Consider the following 24,832-nt stretch of genomic DNA (forward strand, 5'->3'; position numbering starts at 1 on the left):
TTAGACTCTAAATTTGATTATAAAATAACATACTTGACTAGTAATGCCATCAAAAAAATAAACCAGAACACATACTAATCATGGATTAAAGGTACGTTAATCATACCTTGGGGACTCCTGCGTAAACATCTTCCCCATCAGGATGGTTGATTAGAGTACCGGGACGAGGATTAAGTGGATGGTTTGCGATATCATCATACATCATAACGACTATGTTCTCTTCTTTCAAACCTCCCTTTCTCAGTATTTGATATGCGTGACAGACGTCGGCCTAAAATACAGAAACAATTAAACACAATAATGAATAATTTTATTAATAAACACTGAGATTTTTTTTTGAATAACAGAACAAAACAAGACCTTTTATACATGTGAAAAAGCAGAACAAGTTTCAGAAATGGAGAAGTTCACCATATGTTCTTTTAGTTTTCAAGAAAAATCCTGAAGGCCTGAACAATTCCAATGGATATCAGTTTCTAATACCATTTTAAAATAAAATTCGAGTATGAAGTTTTTTTATGCATATCATAAGAATATTCGTAATTCCCATTAAAAAGAAAGAAAATATTGAAGCAAAATAATTACAATGACTAGTTTTAATAAAGAACATAAAATAAAGATTAAAGTAAATTAATCAGGACCTGGTGCCTATAGTTTCCATAACCGTTAGAACCGGCGATAAGAACCGCCCATCTAGTACCGATAGTGTCTTCTTGCTCAGTTGATTTAGCTTTCTCGGTCGGCATAAGAATTTTCGGCTCAAACCGACCGCGTGACTCTGTGCGGACCATTAGAAGTAACAGAAGAAGAAGAGCTGGTCCGAAACAGTAGAACTTAGCCATGGGAGAAAGATGGAGAGAGAGAAAAAGAAAAGAGATACTATGGAGGAGTAAAGAGAGCTAGCTACAAAAGCAAATGATCGTTATAAAGCTAATCCAATGGGTGCTCATAATAAACAAAAAAAAGGTAGAATTATAATCTAAAGTTTTTTGCCAACTAATTAAACTTTAATATATAGACAGTTGCACTTTTATCAATAGTATTAGCTTTCGGTAGGCAAAGATGCACTCTGTTAATATATTCAACTAATTACACAAATGATTACGTAATTTTATAAGCTTGAAACTCTTATAAAACGATTTAATAAATCAAGTTTACAAAAAAAAAATCAAGTTTATTTTTTATTAAAAATGATTATGATGACGATTGAATTATTGTGGATACATATGATCTCACAGAAACCGAGACTCGCTAACTGGCTAACTTGCCTGCTTTTCGACACAACAGCAGACATGCAAACACACGGTCGAGACACGTATACATACATAAAACCCACACGGCGCTATCTCTCACCGTTGCAGCGACATCATCGGTTAACACTTAACCATATACATATACAACCCGGTTTGATTAAAAGTTATTGAACCGAAATTGAACCGGTTTCTGTATCTCGCTCATTGTCTCCTTCTCATGGAAGAGGGTTTAGGGTTCTATCTATTATTACAGGGTTTTAACAATTTGCAGACACGCACACAATAAGCGATTATGACCTGTCGGAAAATCATATGAAGAGATCGATTTCGATCTCGATTTCAATTGCGTCGAAAGCGAAGGACTTCCTCAATCAGCGTCTTCTCAGCAGCAGAGGTAACTCTCTAACTGCTCCTTTCTTCAACCGTTGCTCTTACACGACACGAACAAACAAAACTGATCTAAGAGACCCAATCAAACTCTTCTGCCACATGATCCAGTCTCGTCCTCTTCCTTCAATCGTCGAATTCACCAAACTACTGAGCAAACTCGCCAGAGCGAAAGAGTTCGAACTCGTGATCTCTCTCTTCGCCCAGATGGAGACTCTCGGTGGAATCACGCACGATCTCTACACGTACAACATCGTGATCAACTGTTTATGTCGTTCCTCTCGGTTCTCCGTCGCTCTATCCGTTATCGGGAAGATGGTGAAGCTTGGTCACGAGCCTGACGTCGTCACGCTGAGCTCTCTGATCAATGGGCTCTGCCGAAGGAACAGAGTTTTCGACGCGATAGAGCTGGTTGCTAAAATGGAGACGATGGGGTGTTGTAAACCAGACGTCGTCATCTACAACACGATCATCGACGGGTTCTGTAAGAACAGATGGGTGGATAAGGCTTTGGAGCTGTTTGAGCAGATGGGTAAGAATGGAGTTAGAGCGGATGTTGTTACTTACAACTCTCTTATAACCGGTCTTTGCGGCTCCGGTAGATTCAAGGATGCTGATCTTCTCCTGAGAGATATGGTGATGAGGAACGTTGTCCCTAATGTTATTACTTTCACCGCGTTGATCGATGCGTCTGTGAAAGAAGGGAACCTTTCGGAGGCCGAAAGGATCTACGAGGAGATGGTTAGCAGGTCTGTGGATCCTGATGTTTTCACTTACAACTCATTGATCAACGGGCTTTGTATGCACGGCCGAGTAGACGAGGCCAGGCGAATGCTTGAGTTGATGGTGACTGAGGAGTGCTCGCCTGATATAGTGACTTATAACACTCTCATAAACGGGTTTTGCAAGTCTAACAGAGTAGACGTTGTGATGAAACTCTTCAGCGAGATGTCGGAGAGGGGATTGGTGAGAGATACGGTCACTTACAACACTGTTATCCAGGGCTATTTTCAGGCGGGGAAACCAGATGCTGCACAAGGGGTTTTCAGACGGATGGATTCTCCTCCCAATCTAAGGACATACAGCGTTTTGTTATACGGTCTTTTTAGTAACGGGAAGAGCGAGAAAGCGCTGGTTGTGTTCCAGGATATGCAAAAGAGTGGAATGAATATTGATGTTACTATATATAATATCATGATTCACATAATGTGCAAGGCTGGTAATGTGGAAGATGCTTGGGACTTGTTTGTTAGCCTCACGGACAGTAATGGAGTTGAGCCTGATGTTGTATCATACACGACGATGATCTCAGGGTTTTGTAGGAAACGCATGTGGCATGAAGCAGATGAGTTGTATAGAAAAATGCATGAAGATGGGCTTCTTCCACAATAGCAGTTTGTACATTCTGTTAAATTGCATCTATTACTGATTGTAATTCTTTTATTTATAACAATGAAAAAAATACCACATTGGCGACAGATGCAATCTCAAACACCACCTTGCATAGCCCTTCCCTTGAATCCATATCAAGAAGAATCTCTGACCTTTCTACCTTGTTTCACAAGCAGCCAGCGAGTTCCAAAGGGATTGTAATTGTGGTGATGGTTTCTTGTACAGTAGTAAGGTAACGATTTCAGTAACAAGACAAGATCCCACTGGCTTTACCAATGTGTGATCCGCTGTTGTTGAACTAATCCCACCTGCTTAAAGTGTATTTATTATACAGAAGAGTTGAAACCGTATCTTCTGCGTACTTCTCAAGCTCCTCGATACTCTCTGGTATACAATCAATCTACTTCTCTTTGAACATCTCGGATCCTAGAGCTTCAACAGAGCCTGGTACGTTCATCAGATTGGCTCAACTGGGTACTTCTTTCTCTTCTCCTGAAACCATTTGAACGACAAACAAGATCAAGTGGTAAACTCATTCTGTCAACAGATAAACTCTTTCGGGAATTAACACAAACACCTGCTGGTGGACAAACCACTACCTTGGCACTTAAAGAAAGAAAAAAAATAACTTTTTAATACACGTGATCAGTGTAGAAGTAGAAACTATAAATGTCGAGTGAGATGATGAAATTTACAGAAAATCTTCACGCAGCCTGCCAATATAGAAACTATAAGTGTCGTCCCATGTTAACGAAATGAAGAAAGGCCTCACCTGAAGTTGAGGGACTGTTCGGATAAGTACATATACTCATTTGGTTTTTGGTATGGTCGGGTTTGATATCGAATTTTAGGGTTTTGAATTAGACCCATTCGATATTCAGGTGGGATCTAATCGGATTCAACATCTTTATTTTTCGCATCGATTTCGTGTCGTTTCTTTTTTTTTTTGTCGACTTTCGGGCTACAATGGATCAGCCCGATATCCCAACCCTATAGAAGGAAAACCTCACTCTAGGAAGCAGGTGAGGGTTGAACTCTGATGCGAAGGTCCCAAATGGACTGTCAATGGCCACTAGGCCATGAGCTACTCGGCCGTGTCGTTACTTAGATGCGGATATTATGCTCAACCTCTATATTAGGATATAAAAATTAGAAAACATAATTTTATAATTAATAACTTTTAGTAAAATATAAAAAAAATCGCGTGTTTTGAGAGCACGAATCAAAATCTAATATATATTATTAAAATTGAAGTACAAATTAGTTTTATTTGGAAACATGGATAGCAATTTTAAAAATATGTTTATTTGAAAACATATATAACAATTAAAAAGATTTGTTTAGAAACATGAATAGCAATTTTAAAAAATGTTTGTTGGGAAACATAAGAAAAAAATAATGGACTTATATTATTAAAAAAAATTAGAAATTCATTATTTTATGAGAAACTATTTATTTGGGCAAGTTTTAAAATATACGAAAAATAAGCTAATTTAATTACGTACAAACATATTTTGTCTAAAATAATTATATAATAACTTAAAGTTTATTTATATCAAAAACCAATTTAAAAATATACATATATTCAAAATTTTATTTAGACTAAAATATTTTCCAATAACCATTATTAAAAAATATTTTCAATATATATCAGAAAAATACAATACAAAATACAATTTCATATACCAACTTAAATCATGGTTTTTATATTTCACACTAAGTTTTAAAATATAATATATGTGAGTATTTATATGATGGTACATATAAAAAACTATTAATTTATATGATTATATATATCATAATATGTATAAAATATGATTAATTATAAGATAAAACATATATGATACTCCCTCTGTTCCAAAATAAGTGAGTTTTGAGGTTTTTGAACGTTGATTAAGAAATTACAAACTTCTATTTTATTTTTCTCTTTTACCTAAAAACAATAATGATTAAAGTAATTTCAACCAATAAACAATTATATTACAGAATATAAATAATTAAAATATTAAAATGCATTTATTTTTTACCTAGAAACTTGAAAACATCACTTAAAATAGAACAAAAAAATTTCCCTAAAACTCCACTTAAAGTGGGACGGAGGGAGTATATAATAGTGACTAGGAGTGGACGTTCGTGTACCCATTCAGGTTCGATTCGAGTATGTTTGGATTTCATTTTTCTGGGGTCAAAAATTTCAATACCATTCAGATATTTTTAAATTTTAGTTCGGATTCAATTCAGATCTTTGCGAATTCGGTTCGGGTTCAGATATACCATTTAAATTATTTTTAAAACTTTAAAATTCATTATATAGTTTAATGCTGGGAGAGCGAATGGGATTATATATAGCTTTTTTTTTCTTTTTGAAACTCCGGGATTAGATATAGCTTAGATTCAAGACATTACGTTTTTGAGGTTCAATCTGTTACCGTTTCGTGAGAAGCTAGAGATTATGGTTAACCCATCGAAACTTGGTTGCTTGCTTGGTAATGAGTCAGTGGTGTGCGTTCTTTGTTTTTCGCTTATGAAATTTTAACCAAGAAATCTGTTTTGCCCAAAGAAAAGAAATCTCTTTTTTTTTTCAGAGTATTCATGAAACGACAAAGACCATAATCGCTAGACTATGGAATGCAGGTGATTGCAGCATGTATAGCATCAGCAAGTTGAGGCACTGTCTTTGAACTTAGACCTGCCATGCTTATCCTCCTGAGATACACAATTCTCACTATAAGTGATAAAAAGATTTAAATAGACAAAGAAATTTAACATCTAGCCCATTTTCAAGCACTTATAGATGTAAATAAATAGAAATAATATTCCATGCATTGGAAGTTACAAACAAGTGAGTAAAACATTCTTCTACGTATTCACTTATGTATGTAATACGTATAGTATGGTCTCAATTGTTGTTTTTGTTTGATATCATGGTTATAATCAGTTTATAGTTTTTCAAAGAAAATGAAAACGTTAAGCAATTGAAGCAAAACCAAACTGTTAGTTCGCGTTTGTACTTGGAAAAAGACTGGTATTTGATTGTTGGTGGTTTTCGGAATGGTTTTTGGTTTTAGTTTCTTAAAAACTCTGTTTTATAGCCACTCAAGATTTTGATAAATTAGTTTTCCTACAAAATAGGGACTCTGGTTTTTGAGTTTTAATTAATAATACTTTAAAGAGAAACCAAAATCTGTATTATGGTTACTTCTTTTTTTGTTGGTATTTTTGTATTACTTATGATTTTTTTTTTAAACAAAAAGAAAATGCAAAAATGACAAACCATGATCTAAAACTAAAATCCAAAATCTAAAACTAAAATCCAAAATCTAAAACTAAAACCAAAAACTAATCAAACAATCAACACCATCGATATCTTTTTTATTAAACCTAAATGTTTGATATTTCATAAATGTGAATTTTATTGAATTTGTTTTCTCTTGATCCTAATAATAATCTGAGTACAATATAAAGATATGAAGAGAGACGTATTCCACTTACCCATCATAAGTCATGTAAATGTGATATTCTTTGGCCATCCAGCGAACTTGCTTCTCATTTAATCCTGTAAAAGAAAACATCCCAATCTGTTTGATAATGTGACTCCAATCACCAGGTGTGCCTGCATGAACAAAATGGCAAGAATCAGAATTTATGAATGATTCAATTAACAAAAGATTTATTCTTGGGTTCACCCCTAGAGTGAACCTAGAGGTTCACCCAACCAATAGGAATCACTCATTTCATAATTGATATCTTTTAAATAAGGAAACAAAATATTATCAAGTTATATTATGTTTTTAAAATAAAAATGTTAAAAATAAATAAAAATAGTAATATATGCAAAAAAATTAAAAATATTTTAAATCCGTCATCAAAACACTAAGCCTAAACTCATTTAAATTAAAAACATTAAACATTAAATCTTAAAAATACCAAATCCTTAATCCTAAAAAAAAGTTTAGGATTTACCCAAAGGTTTAAGGTTTAGACTTTAGGATTTAGGGTTTAATATTTGGATGACGGCGTTAAAATATATTTTTTTTTTTTCATATACTAGAGTTTAGGATTTAGAGTTTAAGATTATCCAAGGGTTTAGCATATATCCAAGGGTTCAGGGTATACCCAGGGGTTTAGGGTATATCCAAGGGGTTAGGGTTTATGATTTAGGGTTTAGGGTTTAATTTATTCTTTGAAAATGTTAAAATATATTTTTTAAATCACTTTTTGTAACTACTATTATTTATATTTGTTTTTATTTTATTTATTTTAAAACATAAAATAATTTTTTTTTTCTTTTTTGAACATTAAAATAACTTGATAATATTTTGTTTCCTTATTTAAAAGATATCAATTGTGAAATGAGTGATTTCTATTGGTTGGGTGAACCTCTATGTTCACTCTAAGGGTGAACCCAAGAATAACTCTTAACAAAAAGTTTAAGGATAATAAAAGCATTAAACCAAACCTCTAGCTTGTATAGCTTCATATAACTGTTGGCGCATGCTAATGATGCGGTCAGCCATGCCTTTCAGCTCGATGGTCCAGTCCTTGTACATATCACTGGCAATATGTATGCACGCAAGAAATTTTGAGCATAATTAAAATTCATTATTTAATAAGAATTTCAACAACATATTATCAACTCCCTACACATATATAGGTAGTATAATAACTACCTGTTTTTAAGAATTGTGGTAACAATGGATGCTCCATGAATTGGTGGGGTAAGATACATAGGCCTAACAACAAGTAATAGTTGGCCGTGAACTTTCCTAGCCACGTCCTCTGAGGTGCATACCTACGCATTATAAACCCACAAAGATTATATTTACACTTTCTTGAAATGATTTAATTATATACCCTAGATTTACGTTTTCATGTGAAAGTGAGAAGTTTTGTTGCTTACAATGGTAAGAGCACCAATACGCTCTCCATAAAGACCCATGTTTTTGGCAAAACTTTGAGCTATCAAACATTCACCTCCATCAGCAACAAACATACGAACCGATTGTGCATCTGAGTCAAGGCTACCACTAGCAAAACCCTGAAAAAATGAGAGCGTCATGTTGCTTTTCGATATTGAAACTAAACAATCGGTGGTGATAGTGCTTAACGTAAAAACAACAACTGTAACGAAGATTTTAATTTGTTTGTAGAACAAAGCAACAAAGCAAAGGTAGTTGTATATATGTGTTACCTGATATGCATTATCAAAGAAAGGTAGTAAGCCTTTAGATCTCACGATTTGTCGAATCTGTTCCCATTGTTCCAGTGTTGGGTCAGTTCCTGTGGGGTTATGTGCACAAGCTTGCAATACCACTATAGCTCCAGATGGTGCAGCACCAAGATCCTCGAGCATGCCTTATTTAAAATGAAATCTTTACTCAAAATTATGATTGGTAGAACAGTAAAAATATGGATGTAAACAAAATCAACCTTCAAAGTCGAGTCCTCTGGTTTGTGGATCATAGTAACGGAAATACTCTACAGACAAACCCGCCAATGTGAAGATAGAGGGATGGTTCCCCCAAGTTGGGTTTGGAACGTAAATGACACTCTGAACGCAATGAGAAACGGAGTTGGACGAATGAAATGGTAGATTTAACAAAAAACAAGTCTGTGAGAACTTTTTTGAAAAACCTTATTTTCCTTTTCATAAGAATGTAACCTTTTAAAAAAAAAAAAAAAAAAAAAAAAAGAATGTAACCTTTTTATAGAACATTTTATAAGGCTAAACTTGAAGAAAATAAAAAATGTACTCTATATTACAACAATATTACAAGATTTCTTAATAAAAATAGTTACAATTTAACAAATTTTTATATGATGTCGCAAATTTTCCAAAGTATTCTTTTATTACACTAAATGAACTAGTGAGAAATATTTACTTGTTGGTGGTGTTTTGCTAGAAACTCAGCTCCGACTCTCAAAGAACCAGTACCAGACAAACACTGGAATGTAACAACTCTATTCTCTTTGAGTGCATGACTGTTCAAAAACCAAAACAATCTTTATAATGAAGTGAAATAACCTAATTGATTTAGAGAAGTTAAAAAAGCCAATCAAACCACGGATTAAACTTTTAAAAAGATGAGGGAAATTTATAGTATCTAATTTATTACCTATCATCACCTAAGATTAGCTTGGCGCCCAATTTGTTAAAATCAGCAAGTCCATCGATTGGGAGATATCCCTTGTCACAAGACCTTGAGGCAAAAAAAAAAATCATATGCTAAGCAGTTTTGTTATGGCTTTGATTGTTTGTTTAATTTGTGTTTACAAATGAACTTACAATCATAAGATTTTCAATGACATGCTAATTAATTTTAAATCTAAAAGAAAAACAAAAAAAAATACTCTATCAAAAAATGTAATTTTAATATTTTAAGAAAGTGACTTTTTTCCTAACACAATCGAAGTCTTTCTGTATTACTAATTAATGAGTATTTAACTTACATGTCATTTGCTAACTGTTGCTCTGCTCTTCTCACCACCTCAAGAACAAGAGGTTTTCCCTCCTTTAGACAATAAAATAAAACATAATAACCCAACCGAAGTGAGGACTAATACAATAACTTAATCATAGAGATTGAAGATCCAAGAAACTTAGACAGAAAAAGAACGAAAGTTACCTCGTTTCGATAGGCACCGGCACTCAAATTCAACTTAATCGGACAAGGATCATCTCTACAAGCAAAAATAACCTGTTTTGAGACCATACAAATAAGATTAAAAGCGTGCATTAACGAATGATCTACTCTTTCATAAAATGGCAGAATGGGTCAAAAAAAAACAGCATAATAAGTAAGATGGATGTAGATCCTAAGACTAAAAACGTATGTACACTGAGAACAGGATCTTCCGGAGCAAGAAGGACGTTTGACAAGATGGAACTCATTTCAAAAGTGAATTTGAAGAAGAAAAAAAGTCCACACTTATTGAAGCATTATTAGGCACACCAACTCCAATTATACCAGCCCTTTCTATAGAGAATCCAGTATTATATAAAACTGTCACTTCATACATGGCTACAAATAAAAATAAATTTAAAATTATTTCTCATATAAAAAGGTTCTTTATCTATTAATAATACAAATCCCTGTTAATTCCAAAGGTTGTGTCTCAATTAATGTGAAAATTGTGTATTTTCTTAAAAATTAGTTGAACCGGAAAAATAGTTAAAATATTTCAATAAATGTTTTCTACAATTATTAGTTTTAAGAGTAGTGTATTCTCGTTGTTCAAGAAAAAAAAGAGTAGTATATTCTCATTATCTAATATCTATTAATAATAACAGTCACAATTAATTCCAAATGTTTTGTGTTTCTATAGACATCTCAAATTTTATTAAAATTTTGATTTTTTTCATTAAGGTGTCTTTTCATTAAAGATTTTATTTCTTCAATATAAAACTATTGTAAAAGTTTAAGAATAAAGATTATGATATATGTTTTCATTATAAAAATAAATATTAATTATTTTTTGTTAAAAAATTATATATTTCTATTAATAATAGCAAACCCAAACAATGTTGAAATTTTGTGTGTGTTTTATAGGAATCTTATTTTTTGTTAAAAGTTGTGTATTTTTCATTTAAAAAAAACTGAAATATATTAGTTTTTATTAAGAGTTGTGTTCTTACATTATTAAAAATGCATGTCTTTTCATTAAAAAATTGAACTCTATTAGTTTTAAAAATTTAGTTTCTTCACTATAAAAAATATGTTTTTAATAAAAAACTGAACTCTATTAGTTTTAAGAATTGTATCTTTTCACTATAAAAAATACATTAATTGAAAATAGTAAAAATATCCCAATAATTGTCTTTATACAACTATTAGTTTTAAAAATTGTGTCTTCTCATCATAAAAGACAACTTACTTTTTAATTGTTAAATATCTCAATATGTGTCTCTCTATAATTATAGGTGTTTTCTTTCTATTTTTTCTTTAACATAGAATCTAATTTTCTCTATAAATAAGAGAAAATATTATTTCCTACTTTTGATAGAAAATATAATTTTAGAGAATACATTATAATAAACTTCACCTTTATTTTAGAGATCTTCTACTTGAAAAAATCAAAATACATTTGAAGATGATCTAAAGTGATCTACAAATTCTAGGCTTCGATTGTATGTTTTAGGTTAGCTCACGTCTCTTGAGCAGCCCCTTTGAGTACGGTGGAAAAATTAACAGTTAAATATGAATTGAAAATACTCTTTTTTTTTAAATGTTTTCAGTGATTTGGGAGGTCATTTTGTATGCAGGCACGGGCTTTCGGGTTCCAGTCGAGTTTGATTTTGTCTAACTGGATTTTGATTTTTTTTTTTTGGTTTATCAAATTCAACTTAATTCGGATTATATAAAAATTCGGTTCGAGACCGGTTCGAATTGCATTTAGTAAATCTTCAAAGAATAAGTACAACTCAATGTACTTTTAAATTCGGTTTCCAATCGGTTCTTCGGTTTAAAGTACCTGATTTGTACCTATTTGTAATCAAAACATAAGTAAAATCGGTTCCCAGTTTTATAACACTTGATTTATACCTATTTTGTAACCAAAATAAAAATAAAATCGATTCAAAAATAAAAAATGAATATCAACCGTGATCATTCAAAATCAAATAAAAGGTAAACATATTTATTGATAGAAAAACAAATAAATGAAAACATAAAACAAAAATCAAGTTCTCATGAAATGAGAAGCATTGTTCAATGAAAACAAAATAAAAATCTAAAAACTTCAAGCTTTAACCGCAACTTTCAACCATCAACCTTCATGCAATAGAACAATCAACCTTCATGTAATAGATAATTATTTTAGATGTTCAATAATCTTAGTATATTTTGAATACATATTTGGAATTGAGATCATGTTTGATACATGATTTTTTGGATTTTGAATGTTTCGAATTCTATTGGATATACATTTAGGTTTCATGTTAGGTTTGAATAATACCCATAACCTAAAATATCATATAAAATATCTATTCTTTTTGTCGAGTTCGGATCGATTCGGATTCATTTTATCGGATCGGATTTGATTTATTTGCCCAACCATATGTATGTTATAAAAAACAAGAATTATCATTTATAAATGTTTCAGTGAATTGGTGTCACCTCTTTATTGGGAGCCCAAACAATATAAATAGTCTCTCTCAACGAAATTTGAATTTGAGTGGCGAAGTGCCTACTAGACACTTAACATATAGTTCAACAGGTCGTTGATATGTTTCATTGAGTTGGTAATAGAGTAAAGACTTAACATATAATTCTTGACTGCTGTATATGATTCTTTTGTTTCTTTCAAAGAACTGTTTACTTGTCCAGATTGAGGTTTGATGGATGTTCATATTAATTTTAGTATTTTACTTCAAATCTTTACAACATTCTACATTTAGAGCTAGTTTCAATAAAACACAACCAACGGCTCTAATATGGATTTTCTCTAAGAACCACTTGTTTGACGTGTTGGTTTTATTACAAAACCGTATACAAACTTTAAGAGTTTATCGCTAAACCGGACATTTGACTGATCAAAATTCTATACGAGGCAAAACAGATCAAGTTGAAGGAAAAGGTCTATAAACCGGTAAATATTTCTCAAAGAAGGGAGCGACACCAATAACCAGATTGGATTCAAAGCAATTGGCTGGTTTAAGATCAAAGCTAGCAGTTACATACGGTTAGCACAACTGGATAATTTCTTGACAAGGTATTTGATGGAAACCCGGTGTGTATCACAACACTATGTCCTTGTTTTCAATCGAACGGTCCCTGTTTCACAAAACAAGTAGATTAGAGAAATGTTTCAAACAAAAAAATCTTTAGCAATATATAGTATGGTTCAATTGGAAAGGTCCACTGATTCGTTCGGATCTGAGCAAACTTGAAGCGTGTCATCCCCGTGGTTTTGGTACACTAAAACTCCTCCAGCAAATTGCTTTGGCCAGTTTTACCGAGTTACCCATATCTAAACCAATAAAACCAATTGCGTTGACCAGATTGAGTTTAAACCGAAAAACACCAACTAATTAAAAATCTCATATAGAAAAAAATGAAAGTTTAAAATTAAGTACCTGATTATTGCTGAATGCACCTCGAATATGAGAAGGATCATCGTAATTAAGCAAACTCGCTGCATTACCACCTGGTATAATTCTGTAACCGGCCGGGTTCCCTAGCCGAACTTACAGTTTGGCTTCACAATGTAGAATTAATATGGGTCATAAAGGCTCCATTTGATCTGGGCATTTTTCTCAGTCTTGGCTACATATTTCTTGACTTCAAGTAACTCTTCCTTGGCGATTTTCCATTTGGAACTCTGCTGCTTCTCTAGATGAACCTTAACCAAAGAATTTTCCGTCGGTCCATCAGTGTCCATGTCTAGATGAAACGTTATGAAATGATCATGGACGACTCCAATCACATTTTCATAGATCAGCGATCCAGAATCATCCTCTTTATCACTTCCTAAGTCATCTATATTCTTGTAAGGTGTCCTTTTCACCATCAACATACCTGAGGCCGCGACCTATTAATAACATTTACTGTTATAAAACTTGAGAGAAACTATAATCATATACAAAATCAATACTCACCATTTCTGACATACCGTAACGCAGATCAAACCGTCAGTTTGAAACTCCTAGTCAAAAGTATAGTCGTAGTTTCCTACCGAAATAACCATCCAAGCGACCAATGCAACTTTTGGTTTAAACTCTCTTACCTTTAAGTCGTCAAATCAGGTTTCGATGGACTTAACGCACTTTGTTCCTAGTATATGAGTTTGATAAAAGAAAAGGGACATGCATTAGCATTAGGAATAAGAATCTCAGAAATCGCTTGTCGTAATGTCTAATCAAGTATATCATGTTCGGTTGAAAAATGGCTTTTCCATCGGGTGAGCCGAAAATGCCATCTATATATAGTAAACATTTCGAGGGCAATCATTGATGGGAACACGTGGCATTGCCGCGAGGCCTAAACTGATCTTTCCTGCATCCAAATAAGTTTTGTAGTACCATAGTTCCTCTAGATCCATGTATGGTACAAACAACTCTGATGCAAATCCTTTGTACATCACATTTCTTGGTTCACCTGCTCTCTCCACATTAGTAAACATCAAGATTCAAGAGTGTGGCTTCTCTTTCTAATTATTACAATTTTTATGTATATAATACTTCTTCATGACCGTAACAGCTCGGTGGTCAGCTTTAACATGAAAAACTCAATTAGCCCACTTTACCAAATGTCCATCTTTGACCCGGAAACTAGGACCTTCCGGTTGCTCTATAAAATCAGGTTGATTTGATCCATATGTACTGGTTTATTCTGAACATAATACCGGTATTCTGTATCGGCGGCATTGGGAATCAGAACCGGGCCTTTGTCGACGATCTTGATAACTTCTAGTTTGTCTATATCGACGTTGCATAAATTCAATGTGTGTCATGAAATAATTAGGAGTGTCTTGGGGTGAAACATTGGACTTTTAGCCTTTAGGAAAATTGAACTCCACGAGCTTTGGTTGAGCTGTTAAACTCGATGCCGTTTAGACATTAGCGGTTTTAATCAATGTAGCATCGATGGTGGGGAATGTGAGATTTATCAAAAGTTATAAAACTTTTATCATCCAATAGGAACATGACCTAATATTCTTTTAATCGAAGCTGTGTTCCAAAAAAAGAAAGTGTTCCAAATTTTTTTTTTTTTTAATCGAAGCCTCTATTGTCGTTTTCAAAATGAAAAGAACAAACTAATTATTTCTTGTGTCTTATAGTCTCACTAGCGAATATATGTGTTATATATCTCTATTCTTATTTCTTGTTTTCAACCATCGAATATATCTCTTACTAGTGGTTGGCCCGCCCTTCGGGCGGGAAGTTATATTAAAAAAATTATATGAATAGATATATTAATTTATGAAGCATTTAAAAAATCAGTGCAGACTGAAAATGATATTATAACGAACAAATAATGAGATCATATTTTTATTTGTACCAACAATTTTGTTATATTCGTTAGTTGTTTCAGTGATATATTAATTTTTTTTATTTTTAGTTCTATTGTTTGGCTATATGTGTGAATTATAAAATTCTATCGTTCGTTTTTTTTTTAATGTAAAGAAACTGGATCTTAGAGTCACTGCACTTGGCTAAACTTATAATACGATACTTAGAATGATTCAAAAAAGAGCAGTGTACAGTTTTGGTTTATTCTGAAAATGCTTATTTTATATGCATATTTTACTTTAAATTATGTACAGTCATGTTACACATATGTATTTTGGTCTGGTTGTATTTTATCGAGTTTATCTAAACTATGCAGATATTTTTTTTACTTCCATCTTAATAAAAAAATATGATAAAATATGTTTCCTATAATTGCCCTGTAGACAAAAGTGACCAATTTAATGGCTAAATGCAGCAGAGAGACATCTTCTGTAGCTTAACACAAACTACTTAACATATAATTTGAACTTTAAGAGACATCAAACCAACTTTGATGGTACCTTTCAGATTGTATGAGCCCTGCGTTGTTATAAGATCTCAGAAATCTGCAAAAAGATAGCACATTCTAAGCCAATCAACAAAGAAAAAAAAACAGAACAAATTTTATTGCTTTGTCATGGATTAAATCTACTATACATTGATTGGCATCTCTAAGATGATAGTGCTGCTGCTTAAGGCTTTTGAGAGTAGTTACTTAACCTCCAACAGCCATGTTTATAATAATCCCACCTTACAAAAAAAAATTAATGTTAGTATGGGTTTTAATGATGATGACCAAAGGAGCTTGCTTTCCAGAAAAGAACCTGAAACTAAGCAAGTAGTTTTTGTACCGATGATAAACACCAGATCCGAACTTTTCTTAAACACCCTACCAAACAACTTGTCTTATGCTGCATTCATATTGAATTCACCACAACCATCAAACCATTAATGTCTCGCAAACAACTATTCTCATAAAAGACCACCAAAGAATGTATTTTAACAACTTCTGCTACAGATAGAAAATGAAAAGCAATAAGGAGTTCTGTATATTGGCTTTCTGGCTTTGCGATGTATGAGAATCAGATGGTTTTTTATTTCTACAGAGAAAAGAAAACATTTACTTAAACATTATATAAGAGAAGCCTATAGACATCCAAAAGACCGTGTTGAGTGTTGGATTCCTTAACAACTAAGACCCTAGGAACATTCAAAACTGTATCTTTTGCGTAAGAATTGGAGCCTTGGAGGGTCCTGCAAATCAAAAACGATCCAGTTATAAGAAATCAACAATAACTCAAAGAGCATAAGAATGAAAATTAGAAACAGACAAATTGAATGAAGTAGAATAGGAAGAAACCAATAAAGAATTTAAAATTTCTTAGACTGAAAATAGCAAGGGGGACAGTTGAGTTAGCCAATTTTTAACGCTGAAATTCTGGTGAAGCTTATAATTGAGAGGTTTGAAGTGATGAAATTCGGGGGATAGGACTTACCTTTTTATAGTTGAAGATCACATAAAGGGAGGATGCATTCGATTACGATTCGTGGGAAGAGTGGAGAGCTATGATTAATGTGTGTGTTAAAGAGGGCGCTTGGAATGATCCTAGTTCCGTAACGTTTCCATCGCCATTAAGACGAACAGACGTAGAATTTCGAGCTCGACGGCTGAGTCTCCAAGAGGAAGACGACCTTTCTGTATGCTTCAGACCAAATAAATGAAATATAAGCCCAATAGGGTAAACGTGAAGCCCATCTAATACAATAAAGTTGATAGAATGAAAAATACATAGAAACAACATTGCTGATATGTCACAAAATGCCCCATTTCCATTGCTGAGGTGGCAGCATAAGAAGGCAGATTTCTTAACTTTATTGTATTAGATTAGTGGTGTGTCCGCGCTTCGCGCGGATTGTTATACATTTTTTATATGTTGTATTGCCGTGGAACTTGATGAGCTCGACAGTGGCTTAACTGTATTGACATTTGTCCGTTTTTGAGATTATTGAGTGAAAGTTTGTGAGTTATTGTGATTTGTAGTAGATTTGGCTCAGGAAGCAGATGGTGATTTCTCAGTGGTTTCTTGAGTGTGTTAAGGCCGTTGTATGGAAGAAAGTGGTTTTGTTATTACTTAACTAATATTCGACCATGTGGGTTAAAGCGGTGTGAGTGGTATGTGTGATTTCTGTGGTTTTTTTTAAAATGTAAATTAGATCGGTTCAAAATATAACACAAATCGATAAAATAATAAGATAATAATTATTTGAATATTGTCTCATTAAAAATATAAATTAATTTTTTATTTATATATATTTTATGTAAGTACAAACTAACCATTGTATTGTATATTTTATAGTCACATGAAATTATCTCTATATTTTAAGCGCTTTAATCTATTTTGATAATATTTAGTAATCTTGTATCTAAAAATACATCTGACTTCTATGAAATATAGGAGTATATTAAAAAAAAAAGAAATATAGGAGTATTTTATATACAGGAAATAATATAATAAAAAAGCAATATAAATGTCAAATTTCAAAAGTTTAGTTAATGTAAAGTTTAATTTTAAAATTTCAAAATCAACCATCTTCTTATCTTATAGAAAATATTTATTAAAATATAAATTTCTAAAAAAGGAAACTTTAGTAAATTTATAGAGTTTTTTAATGTATCAAGCAGTTCAATGCTTGTCTTGGTCATAGCCATGCAGTTTTCAAATTTGCGAAATCTAAACTTCTCTCTGTTGGGATGCTAGTGAGAGGCTCTGTGGTCAAACTTTATGTTGGAGTGGACGTTAACTTTGACATTGTTAAAACATAAAAAAATAATTTGACGGGATAAACCATGTGAGATCAAAACAAATGTTTGGCTTCTAGAACATGAACAACAAACTCGTACAAAGACAAATAATGAATGAAAGGTATACTGATCAGTAAGTCATTCTCTCTATTCGAAGATTAAGGTTTTTACATGGAAAAAAATTGGTTTACTTATGTGATAAGCCAAGGTTGAAGTGGAGGGAAGATGAAAGACATCATGACCAGTGATAAGAGTAGGTCATAGTTGCAAGCTTTAGTCCTTTTAAATATCAACTTCACGCAGATTTCTCAGCTTTTTGTTTTCCAAGTGCATACAAAAGCTCTGGAATAAATGTCAAAGGATAGATTCAACTATTGTGGATCCAAAGCGTTTCCATATATAGATAACTTAAAAGATAAAAGTTTTGAAGGTATTTTACCTTATTGTGGATGCAGAGTTGTCCGTCGCTCCAGCTTTCTTCAGTTGTAACAGAACGATCAAGATACTTGAAGGAATTGACTTGAAAAGCCTAAGCTAAGAGAGATGTTGTGAAGACACAGTTTCTCACTGGTCATGTTCTTGTACACTTTTCTATTACATACTCCTCAATTTTGTTTCATTAACAATCTATGGGGCACAAATTCAACGGTTGAAATCAAAAACATAAATCTAACGCAGCCAAGAACCCAATGCTATAGATCAGTGCCAAATCCAACAATGCCCTGAATCCAATAAGAAAAAACCAAGTCAAAAGCTGAATGGATAATAAGAACAATAATACTAACCCAAAACATAGGCAGGTAAAGCATGTGAAAGATTCAAAAACAGATATTTTCTCATTAAGAGCTGTGCTGAAGAAACATTGTGAAGAGCTTGATCGCTAGCAGGGTATCGACTTAAGATTTCACAGTATATGATTCAGACACGATCGTAGTAGGTAACTTAGAAACGAATCCCGCCAGTATCTGCCTAAAAACCGGCATTTAAACAAAAGATTGAACTCGTAGAACCTACCTACTTGGATCTGCGCCAGTGCCTACGGTTTGGTTTGTACATGCATGAAAAAGAAATAGTTGTAAAGAATTTCAAAGAGCACAACTTTATTCAGATATCCAAGAAAGCTATGGGATTTGGAAAAGTCTCATCCCTATTTATGGCATCAAATTTTCAGGATCAGAAAGGACGATGGGAAAGAAGAATTAAAGTTGATGAAGTGGGATGATTGAAGGACATAAAGGAGAGACTTAATTATCAAGAATCAATCAATGAGACGTTTCAGAGAGGTGAAGGGAAAGACCATAGAAGACGATCTGGAAACAGGGAAGCTGGGAAGGTTGCGACGGAGAAACCAATGCTACATATGGGCCTAGAATGTCAAAAGCCCAACCGAAACAATGAAAAGAAAACACCATGGCCCAAACGTAATCATAAATCACAAAACACAGCGTCTAATGGAGTGACACCTGGCGATTTTTGCCCCAAAGAGATAAAAAAGCCAACTTTATTAGTTACTAGTGATATTCCGGCGCTACGCGCCGGATTTGTATGTTTTTTCTTACTTAATTTATAATTTATTATATGGTTTTAGTAAAGAAAATATGTAAAAAAATATTTTCTGATCTTTTTATAATAATTAGCGACCATAATATATTATTTTGTTTGAAGTTATTTAGTTCAAAGTAAAATAACATAAATAGTTGTTAATAATCGATTTAATAAAAAATAGAATAAAAATTAATAGTCGTAAAAAAAGTTTTTTTAGTTGGAATCTTAAATACTCGTGTCATAAACTGAGCTTTCTTTCAAAAAATGTTTAAAAGTGTTAAACCTGAGAAAGTTGATTAACGCATGTAGGAGGACCACCTGAGAAAAGAGATGATGCATAAGAAAACTGCTACTTTAAAAGTAAGCAATCATTAACTGGTAAACTGAAATAAGAAATCGGTGTACCTTCCCATTAATCAACAACATATCAACCCCAATATCTTTCTCATTTCTTAACATTTCAAGCTTGCCAAAATTGTTGTAGCCTAGTTTGAACATCTCTACACTGATTTGTCTTTAACTCCGAACAATGAAACTGGAAATTTGACAATGATTGAATTGGAAAAAGTAAAGGGAGTATCGTCCGAACTCTCACACCATCTATACATATACAATGAAACTGAGAAAGCAGGAACTAAAGAAGCATTCAATAGGAGATGGTGTGATGAATGTGATTTCTGGATTGATTATATGAATGATTACGTCGATTGCATTAATAAAGGAGAATTGTAGAGGCTATATTCTCCATCGTCAACATCAAATACAAAAAATCCTATAAACCAATGTTTTGAAACCCGAACCGGACACTGAATCAAATGATTTACCTAATCACTGGATCATTGGATTAACCGCAGATGAATTGCGGGGTAATAAATAAATTAGTTTTATTATATAATAATATATTAGCTATGAAAACAAATATATATAAAACTAAATTTAAGAAATTTAAGTGTACATACAAAATATTAAGAAATAGTTTAGACTATTTAAAAAAGTTGTAACATAAGAATTATGACATCTAAAAAAATCAAGACATTTTCCAATCCAAAATAAACCAGAATTAAAACATTTTTGTAATAAATTGTCAATAACAAAAATAAACTAACACCAGATCACATCAACTAATTTTGGTTTTCTCTAAATTTTAAAACTTACCAACAATTTTTTTTTCTAAATTTGTCACTTCATCATTTTTGGATATTTTTCAGTAAGAGAATTCTCTAATTTATTATAATCAATCTCGCCAGGTTTTTCTTCTTCAACGATCCAAACTCTGTTTTGTAATTCATATGATCATATGATTTTTTATCTGGAAATTAAAAATGTAATGATATGTATTAAATTAAATTAAATAAAAAAATTATTTATTCACCTTTCTTGCCAAAGTAAATTGTAGTGTAGAGGAATAATAAGTCTCATCGTGCTTCAGTCTGTTTTACGGACTTGCAACTCAAGCACAATCATGACTCACTTTTTTTACAAACGTAAATTGTAGTATAGAAGAAGAGGAAGACGATAATAAAACTGAAATTTCAAAATTTTAATTAGAAATTTAGAATATAAAAAATAATTTCAAAATATAACTTAAACTAAAAATAGTAAAAATAAAAATTATCTATTGATTCAACCAGTGCTGCAATAAAACTCAAACTCGATTTCTATTGGGTCACAGATTTATCAGTTCAATTACGGATCTGGGTCAGATTCAAAACACTCTTATAAACGATGTATCAAGAAAAATTTAATCTCTCCTCCCCCCCCCCCCCCAATTTATTTCACAATTAATATCAAAATTCATTAAATTTAAGTTGAAAAAATATTTTTAAATATTAAAAAGAAAAGTTTAACCTTTCCTCCCCCCATTGATTTCACAATTAATACCAAAATTCATTAAATTTAAGTTGAGAACATATTTTAATTATTAAAAAGAAAATGCCACATGGAATTTTTCCCCCCCAAAAAGATTAAAAAGCCTACTTTATTAGTATAAATTTAACCCCCCCCATTTATTTCACAATTAATACCAAAATTCATTAAATTTAAGTTGAAAAATATTTTAAATATTAAAAAGAAAAATTTAACCTTCCCCCCCCCCCCCCCCCATTGATTTCACATTTAATACCAAAATTCATTAAATTTAAGTTGAGAACATATTTTAATTATTAAAAAGAAAATGCCACATGGAATTTTTCCCCCAAAGAGATAAAAAAGCTTACTTTATTAGTATAGATTAGGGGTTTGTCCGGGCTACGCCCGGGATTTTGTTATATTTTTTATTTTTTTATTTATATATATATAGAAATTGGTTTAAAAATAAGTTAATATAAAAATTTTAAACTTTTATGAAGTGTTTTCTCCTTAATAAAATTCAAATGTTAGAACTTTAGTTTGTTGTGTGTTTTATTATATAAATTTTTTATTTCTAACTTTTTATTTTAAATTATGAGATAATGGTATGAGTTAGAAATTAATTATACGTATACAATCTTGTGGAGAGCACCCTGTATAAACCAATTTTCTACTTGGTTTATATCGATATAAATATATTGGTCTACCAAAATTTATATAGCATTCAATCTTGGTTTGATATAAATATTAATCTTTTTATCAGTTGGACCTAAACACATTTCCTAGCTAGATTATTAATGACTGGTAATTAGTTGAGTAAAATTGTGAAAATAATTTTGGTAGAACCATGTGCGGAACTGAATTTATAAGCAAAAACATGTCTGTTAATAAAGGGCATAATATATGTTTGGTAGAACCATGTGATTTTAGACTTATATAACTTAGTTTTGTTGTATTTGCTTAACGACTTAGTTTTGTTGTTTCTATCATTAATACACACTTTTTAATTTGTCTGTAGTATTAGCAGATGGTGGATCTGATTTCTTTGTTGTTTCAATGTTATATTATTGTTGCTTCCATATTCTTTAGTGTCACCAAAATACACGGAAGCCTTGTATGCATCATACTCTTCCTCATTTGCAGATAAATTCCAATATCAATGAAATGGTGAATATTTTTTCTCTCCCCCCTCCTTTTAATAAAGCATACTCTCCTTTTTCTTTGTTTCCTGCAAATCATATTTCGTTCTCGTCTTTCTAACTTGTTCTGTGACTTTTTAGCAAAAAAAAGAAAAACTTGTTCTGTGACCAGGGAATGAAATCATCAGACTTGCATTCTACGATGGCAAGAATGTGGAGCCCACCAAACTGTCCAAGTGTTACATTCCTTCTATAACCAAGTCTTCCATGATCTCCTCTACCAAACTGATCACCCAAATAGCCATGGTAAAATGACTTTTCTTATGAAGTAAAACCTTAAAGCAGGTTTCTTGGGTTTCAAGGGAGCAACCGAAAAGATTTTGTTCTCTTGTCAAAGCAACGGAATGTGTTCAGAAGCAAGAAACGTATTTGTAAAAAGATTATTGATCATTAAAGTTTAGTGCATCTTTAAATGAATGTAATCCTCTTTTAGAGATTCAAGATAATTAAAGTTTAAGGCTTTACAACCTGAATGATATCTTCGTCAGGGATAAGATTAACTTTCTGTGGAACTATTTTGCTGATCTTGTCATTGTCACCTAACCCGAGTCTTTCGTGTTCTCCTCTTCTTCAACCATCCACCTAAAAATTAGAAGACCAAACAAATAATTATTCTTGATGAAAAGGAGGATCTAGCACATGGCGAGAAAATAAACTTTGAGAACTCGTTTTAATATCTCTCCTTGACCAGTTAAAGCGGTTGAATGCAAGCCACCGGCATCAATATCAACTAAACATGAGTTTAGAGAGATATAAGTTGTAGATCAAGTATCTAAAGGCGGTGGTACCCTTTGACAACAGAGTCCCTTTTTGAAGGTTGTAATGAGCAGTAAATGATTCAATAAAAGGAAGAGAAAGAAACAAACCCAAGTGAGATCATTGAGGCCTCGGACTGGGACAGGATGAGGGGTTGTGCCAAGAGCCTATCCATCTTCTTCAAGAGCCACATTACAAAATGCTTCAACAGAAATTTTCAGGACCTTGACACTGGAACAAATATTTGTTTTCTACAGTAAAGAGTAAAACAAAATCGAACATTTAATTTTAATCTATACATGTCATGGAGAAGTCACGGATGACCCCAACTCCACATATAACTTTCGCGTGTCAAACTATAGAGTGAGTACCATCTGCAGCAACCTATTAAGAAGATAGAACCTCAGATGAAATTATATTTTGTGGCAATGCAGAGAGGTTTAGAAAACGTTGGTACTTACCTGTCGGACAATAAGTTACGGGGTAAAACGCTTAGGGATCACAATATCTCTTTGCAGAGGACCCGTCTCTTCTTTTAGAGGCTCTTTACGGCACTATCCATATTCACTCTCACCTGCGTATATTTCCATAATCATTTAATAATATGACTTGACTCCCTAAACAAAACAGATAAAGACCCCAGAAATAACATGAAAACGTACTGACGCATATGCTCGGACTTGATGATCAAAAGCTAAACAACGTGTATGACAGTACCCTGTCGTAGAATGATATTAGTATCTGGAATCGAATCTTTAGCAGGCAAATAATCGTTTGAAAAGTCAATTTAAACCTGTTCATCGATCAGAATCAATTCTAACCCAATTAGAATGCCTCATTCGGCCGTGTTCCTTGCTTCCGAAAATGGATTAACCTGAAGCGCAGTTCCGCCTCCCCAAGCCAAGACAGACGTAGTTTAATAATTGAGTGATGTGAGACTTCAACTGCCGATCGGGATAAATCTATATATATAAAGTAGAGAAATCTTATATTGAGCCTTCTGCGGAAAGTGTCAACGCGGCTGGAGTTGATGCTCCCGTGGATTAGCGTAGACTGTGACAAAAAACAGGTACAGATTCAGTAATAAGAATTTATGAGATAAAGCAATTAAATAATACTGTCGGGATTACATATTCATCGAGGAGAAGGAGGTCGACACTCATAAGCTCATTGTTCTTACGAACGTTGCGAGCTTCCCAGAATCTCAGAAGATGCACCTCCGCCGTGTTTGAGCAACGGCCTGCTCTCAGGTTGCCGAGAAGAACATAGGAAGACCCTATTTTCGAAGGGCTCGCGGATGTTTTGTAGAGAAGCAATAAATCAAAACTGTGTAAATCTCCATTGCCCCAAAAACCCTTATTTATAGGGGAAGCTTCAATCGGTTACAGAGGCTGCTCTTATTGAAATTAAATGACAGAGAGGGAAGAGAGGTGGGCGGAGCGTAATGAAGAATTGAAGATGGAATTGAATAGTTTTGAAACTAACGTTACAGAACTCAGTGGAGAGGAAGAGGAAGGAGGCGACTACTTTGACAACGTGGAACCTGAAGACCAACCCTAAAACTATGGGGTCTTGGAATTAAAAGTTAGGCCCAAAATGATCAGAAAGCCCACATCTCCTCACATTTTAATCACAGGAAAAACAAAATTAGAGAAGCTGC

General features: G+C 32.8%; 3 protein-coding genes, 2 long non-coding RNA genes and 1 pseudogene across 7 annotated transcripts; 1 reads left to right on the plus strand and 5 right to left on the minus strand.

Moving 5' to 3' along the window:
* Positions 1-81: 81 nt before the first annotated feature.
* LOC130499603 (vacuolar-processing enzyme beta-isozyme-like) lies at positions 82-1,100 on the minus strand. Its single transcript, XM_056993842.1, has 2 exons — positions 642-1,100; positions 82-271 (listed from the first exon to the last, which is right to left on the minus strand). The coding sequence occupies exons 1-2, from the start codon at positions 840-842 to the stop codon at positions 101-103; spliced, it is 372 nt and encodes a 123-aa protein (XP_056849822.1). The 5' UTR covers positions 843-1,100; the 3' UTR covers positions 82-100.
* A 385-nt stretch (positions 1,101-1,485) lies between these two features.
* LOC108827898 (pentatricopeptide repeat-containing protein At1g62720-like) lies at positions 1,486-3,118 on the plus strand. 2 transcript variants are annotated; one of them, XM_056993841.1, is made up of 2 exons: positions 1,504-1,647; positions 1,752-3,118. In XM_056993841.1, exon 2 carries the CDS (start codon positions 1,848-1,850, stop codon positions 3,030-3,032), a length of 1,185 nt encoding a protein of 394 aa, XP_056849821.1. In that variant the 5' UTR covers positions 1,504-1,647; positions 1,752-1,847; the 3' UTR covers positions 3,033-3,118. The 2 variants fall into 2 exon arrangements, with proteins under 2 accessions (XP_018456914.1, XP_056849821.1); XM_018601412.2 differs by having other exon boundaries at positions 1,486-3,118.
* A 2,417-nt stretch (positions 3,119-5,535) lies between these two features.
* Positions 5,536-10,009, minus strand: LOC108827901 (aspartate aminotransferase, cytoplasmic isozyme 2). 2 transcript variants are annotated; one of them, XM_018601415.2, is made up of 12 exons: positions 9,871-10,009; positions 9,659-9,730; positions 9,483-9,544; positions 9,149-9,232; positions 8,915-9,014; positions 8,463-8,583; positions 8,224-8,387; positions 7,933-8,070; positions 7,703-7,824; positions 7,492-7,586; positions 6,525-6,645; positions 5,536-5,738 (listed from the first exon to the last, which is right to left on the minus strand). In XM_018601415.2, exons 1-12 carry the CDS (start codon positions 9,922-9,924, stop codon positions 5,654-5,656), a joined length of 1,218 nt encoding a protein of 405 aa, XP_018456917.1. In that variant the 5' UTR covers positions 9,925-10,009; the 3' UTR covers positions 5,536-5,653. The 2 variants fall into 2 exon arrangements, with proteins under 2 accessions (XP_018456917.1, XP_018456918.1); XM_018601416.2 differs by having other exon boundaries at positions 9,659-9,713; positions 9,871-9,958.
* Positions 10,010-12,591: 2,582 nt separating this feature from the next.
* On the minus strand, positions 12,592-16,753 carry LOC108827903 (amine oxidase [copper-containing] gamma 1-like; annotated as a pseudogene).
* A 1,119-nt stretch (positions 16,754-17,872) lies between these two features.
* On the minus strand, positions 17,873-19,147 carry LOC108827902 (uncharacterized). Its single transcript, XR_001945736.2, has 3 exons — positions 18,839-19,147; positions 18,264-18,546; positions 17,873-18,166 (listed from the first exon to the last, which is right to left on the minus strand). It is a non-coding gene; the product is annotated as an uncharacterized LOC108827902 (long non-coding RNA).
* A 3,649-nt stretch (positions 19,148-22,796) lies between these two features.
* LOC108827559 (uncharacterized) lies at positions 22,797-24,721 on the minus strand. Its single transcript, XR_001945693.2, has 6 exons — positions 24,303-24,721; positions 23,966-24,225; positions 23,835-23,890; positions 23,634-23,746; positions 23,283-23,556; positions 22,797-22,998 (listed from the first exon to the last, which is right to left on the minus strand). It is a non-coding gene; the product is annotated as an uncharacterized LOC108827559 (long non-coding RNA).
* Between the last annotated feature and the right edge of the window lie 111 nt (positions 24,722-24,832).

The sequence above is a fragment of the Raphanus sativus genome, chromosome 9, assembly GCF_000801105.2.
Source record: "Raphanus sativus cultivar WK10039 chromosome 9, ASM80110v3, whole genome shotgun sequence".
In the NCBI taxonomy this organism is placed as follows: Eukaryota; Viridiplantae; Streptophyta; class Magnoliopsida; order Brassicales; family Brassicaceae; genus Raphanus; species Raphanus sativus.

What these genes read in the sequence shown, in the direction of transcription:
- LOC108827898 (XM_018601412.2), top strand. Translation starts at nt 1,566, where the DNA reads ATGAAGAGATCGATTTCGATCTCGATTTCAATTGCGTCGAAAGCGAAG.
- LOC108827901 (XM_018601415.2), bottom strand. Translation starts at nt 9,924, where the DNA reads ATGAGTTCCATCTTGTCAAACGTCCTTCTTGCTCCGGAAGATCCTGTT. An exon ending in TCTTTGATAATGCATATCAG is followed by an intron (nt 8,071 to 8,223) that starts GTAACACATATA and finishes TCATTTTTTCAG; the next exon opens with GGTTTTGCTAGTGGTAGCCT. An exon ending in GTATTGGTGCTCTTACCATT is followed by an intron (nt 7,825 to 7,932) that starts GTAAGCAACAAA and finishes TATAATGCGTAG; the next exon opens with GTATGCACCTCAGAGGACGT.
- LOC130499603 (XM_056993842.1), bottom strand. Translation starts at nt 842, where the DNA reads ATGGCTAAGTTCTACTGTTTCGGACCAGCTCTTCTTCTTCTGTTACTT. An exon ending in ATGGAAACTATAGGCACCAG is followed by an intron (nt 272 to 641) that starts GTCCTGATTAAT and finishes TCTGTATTTTAG; the next exon opens with GCCGACGTCTGTCACGCATA.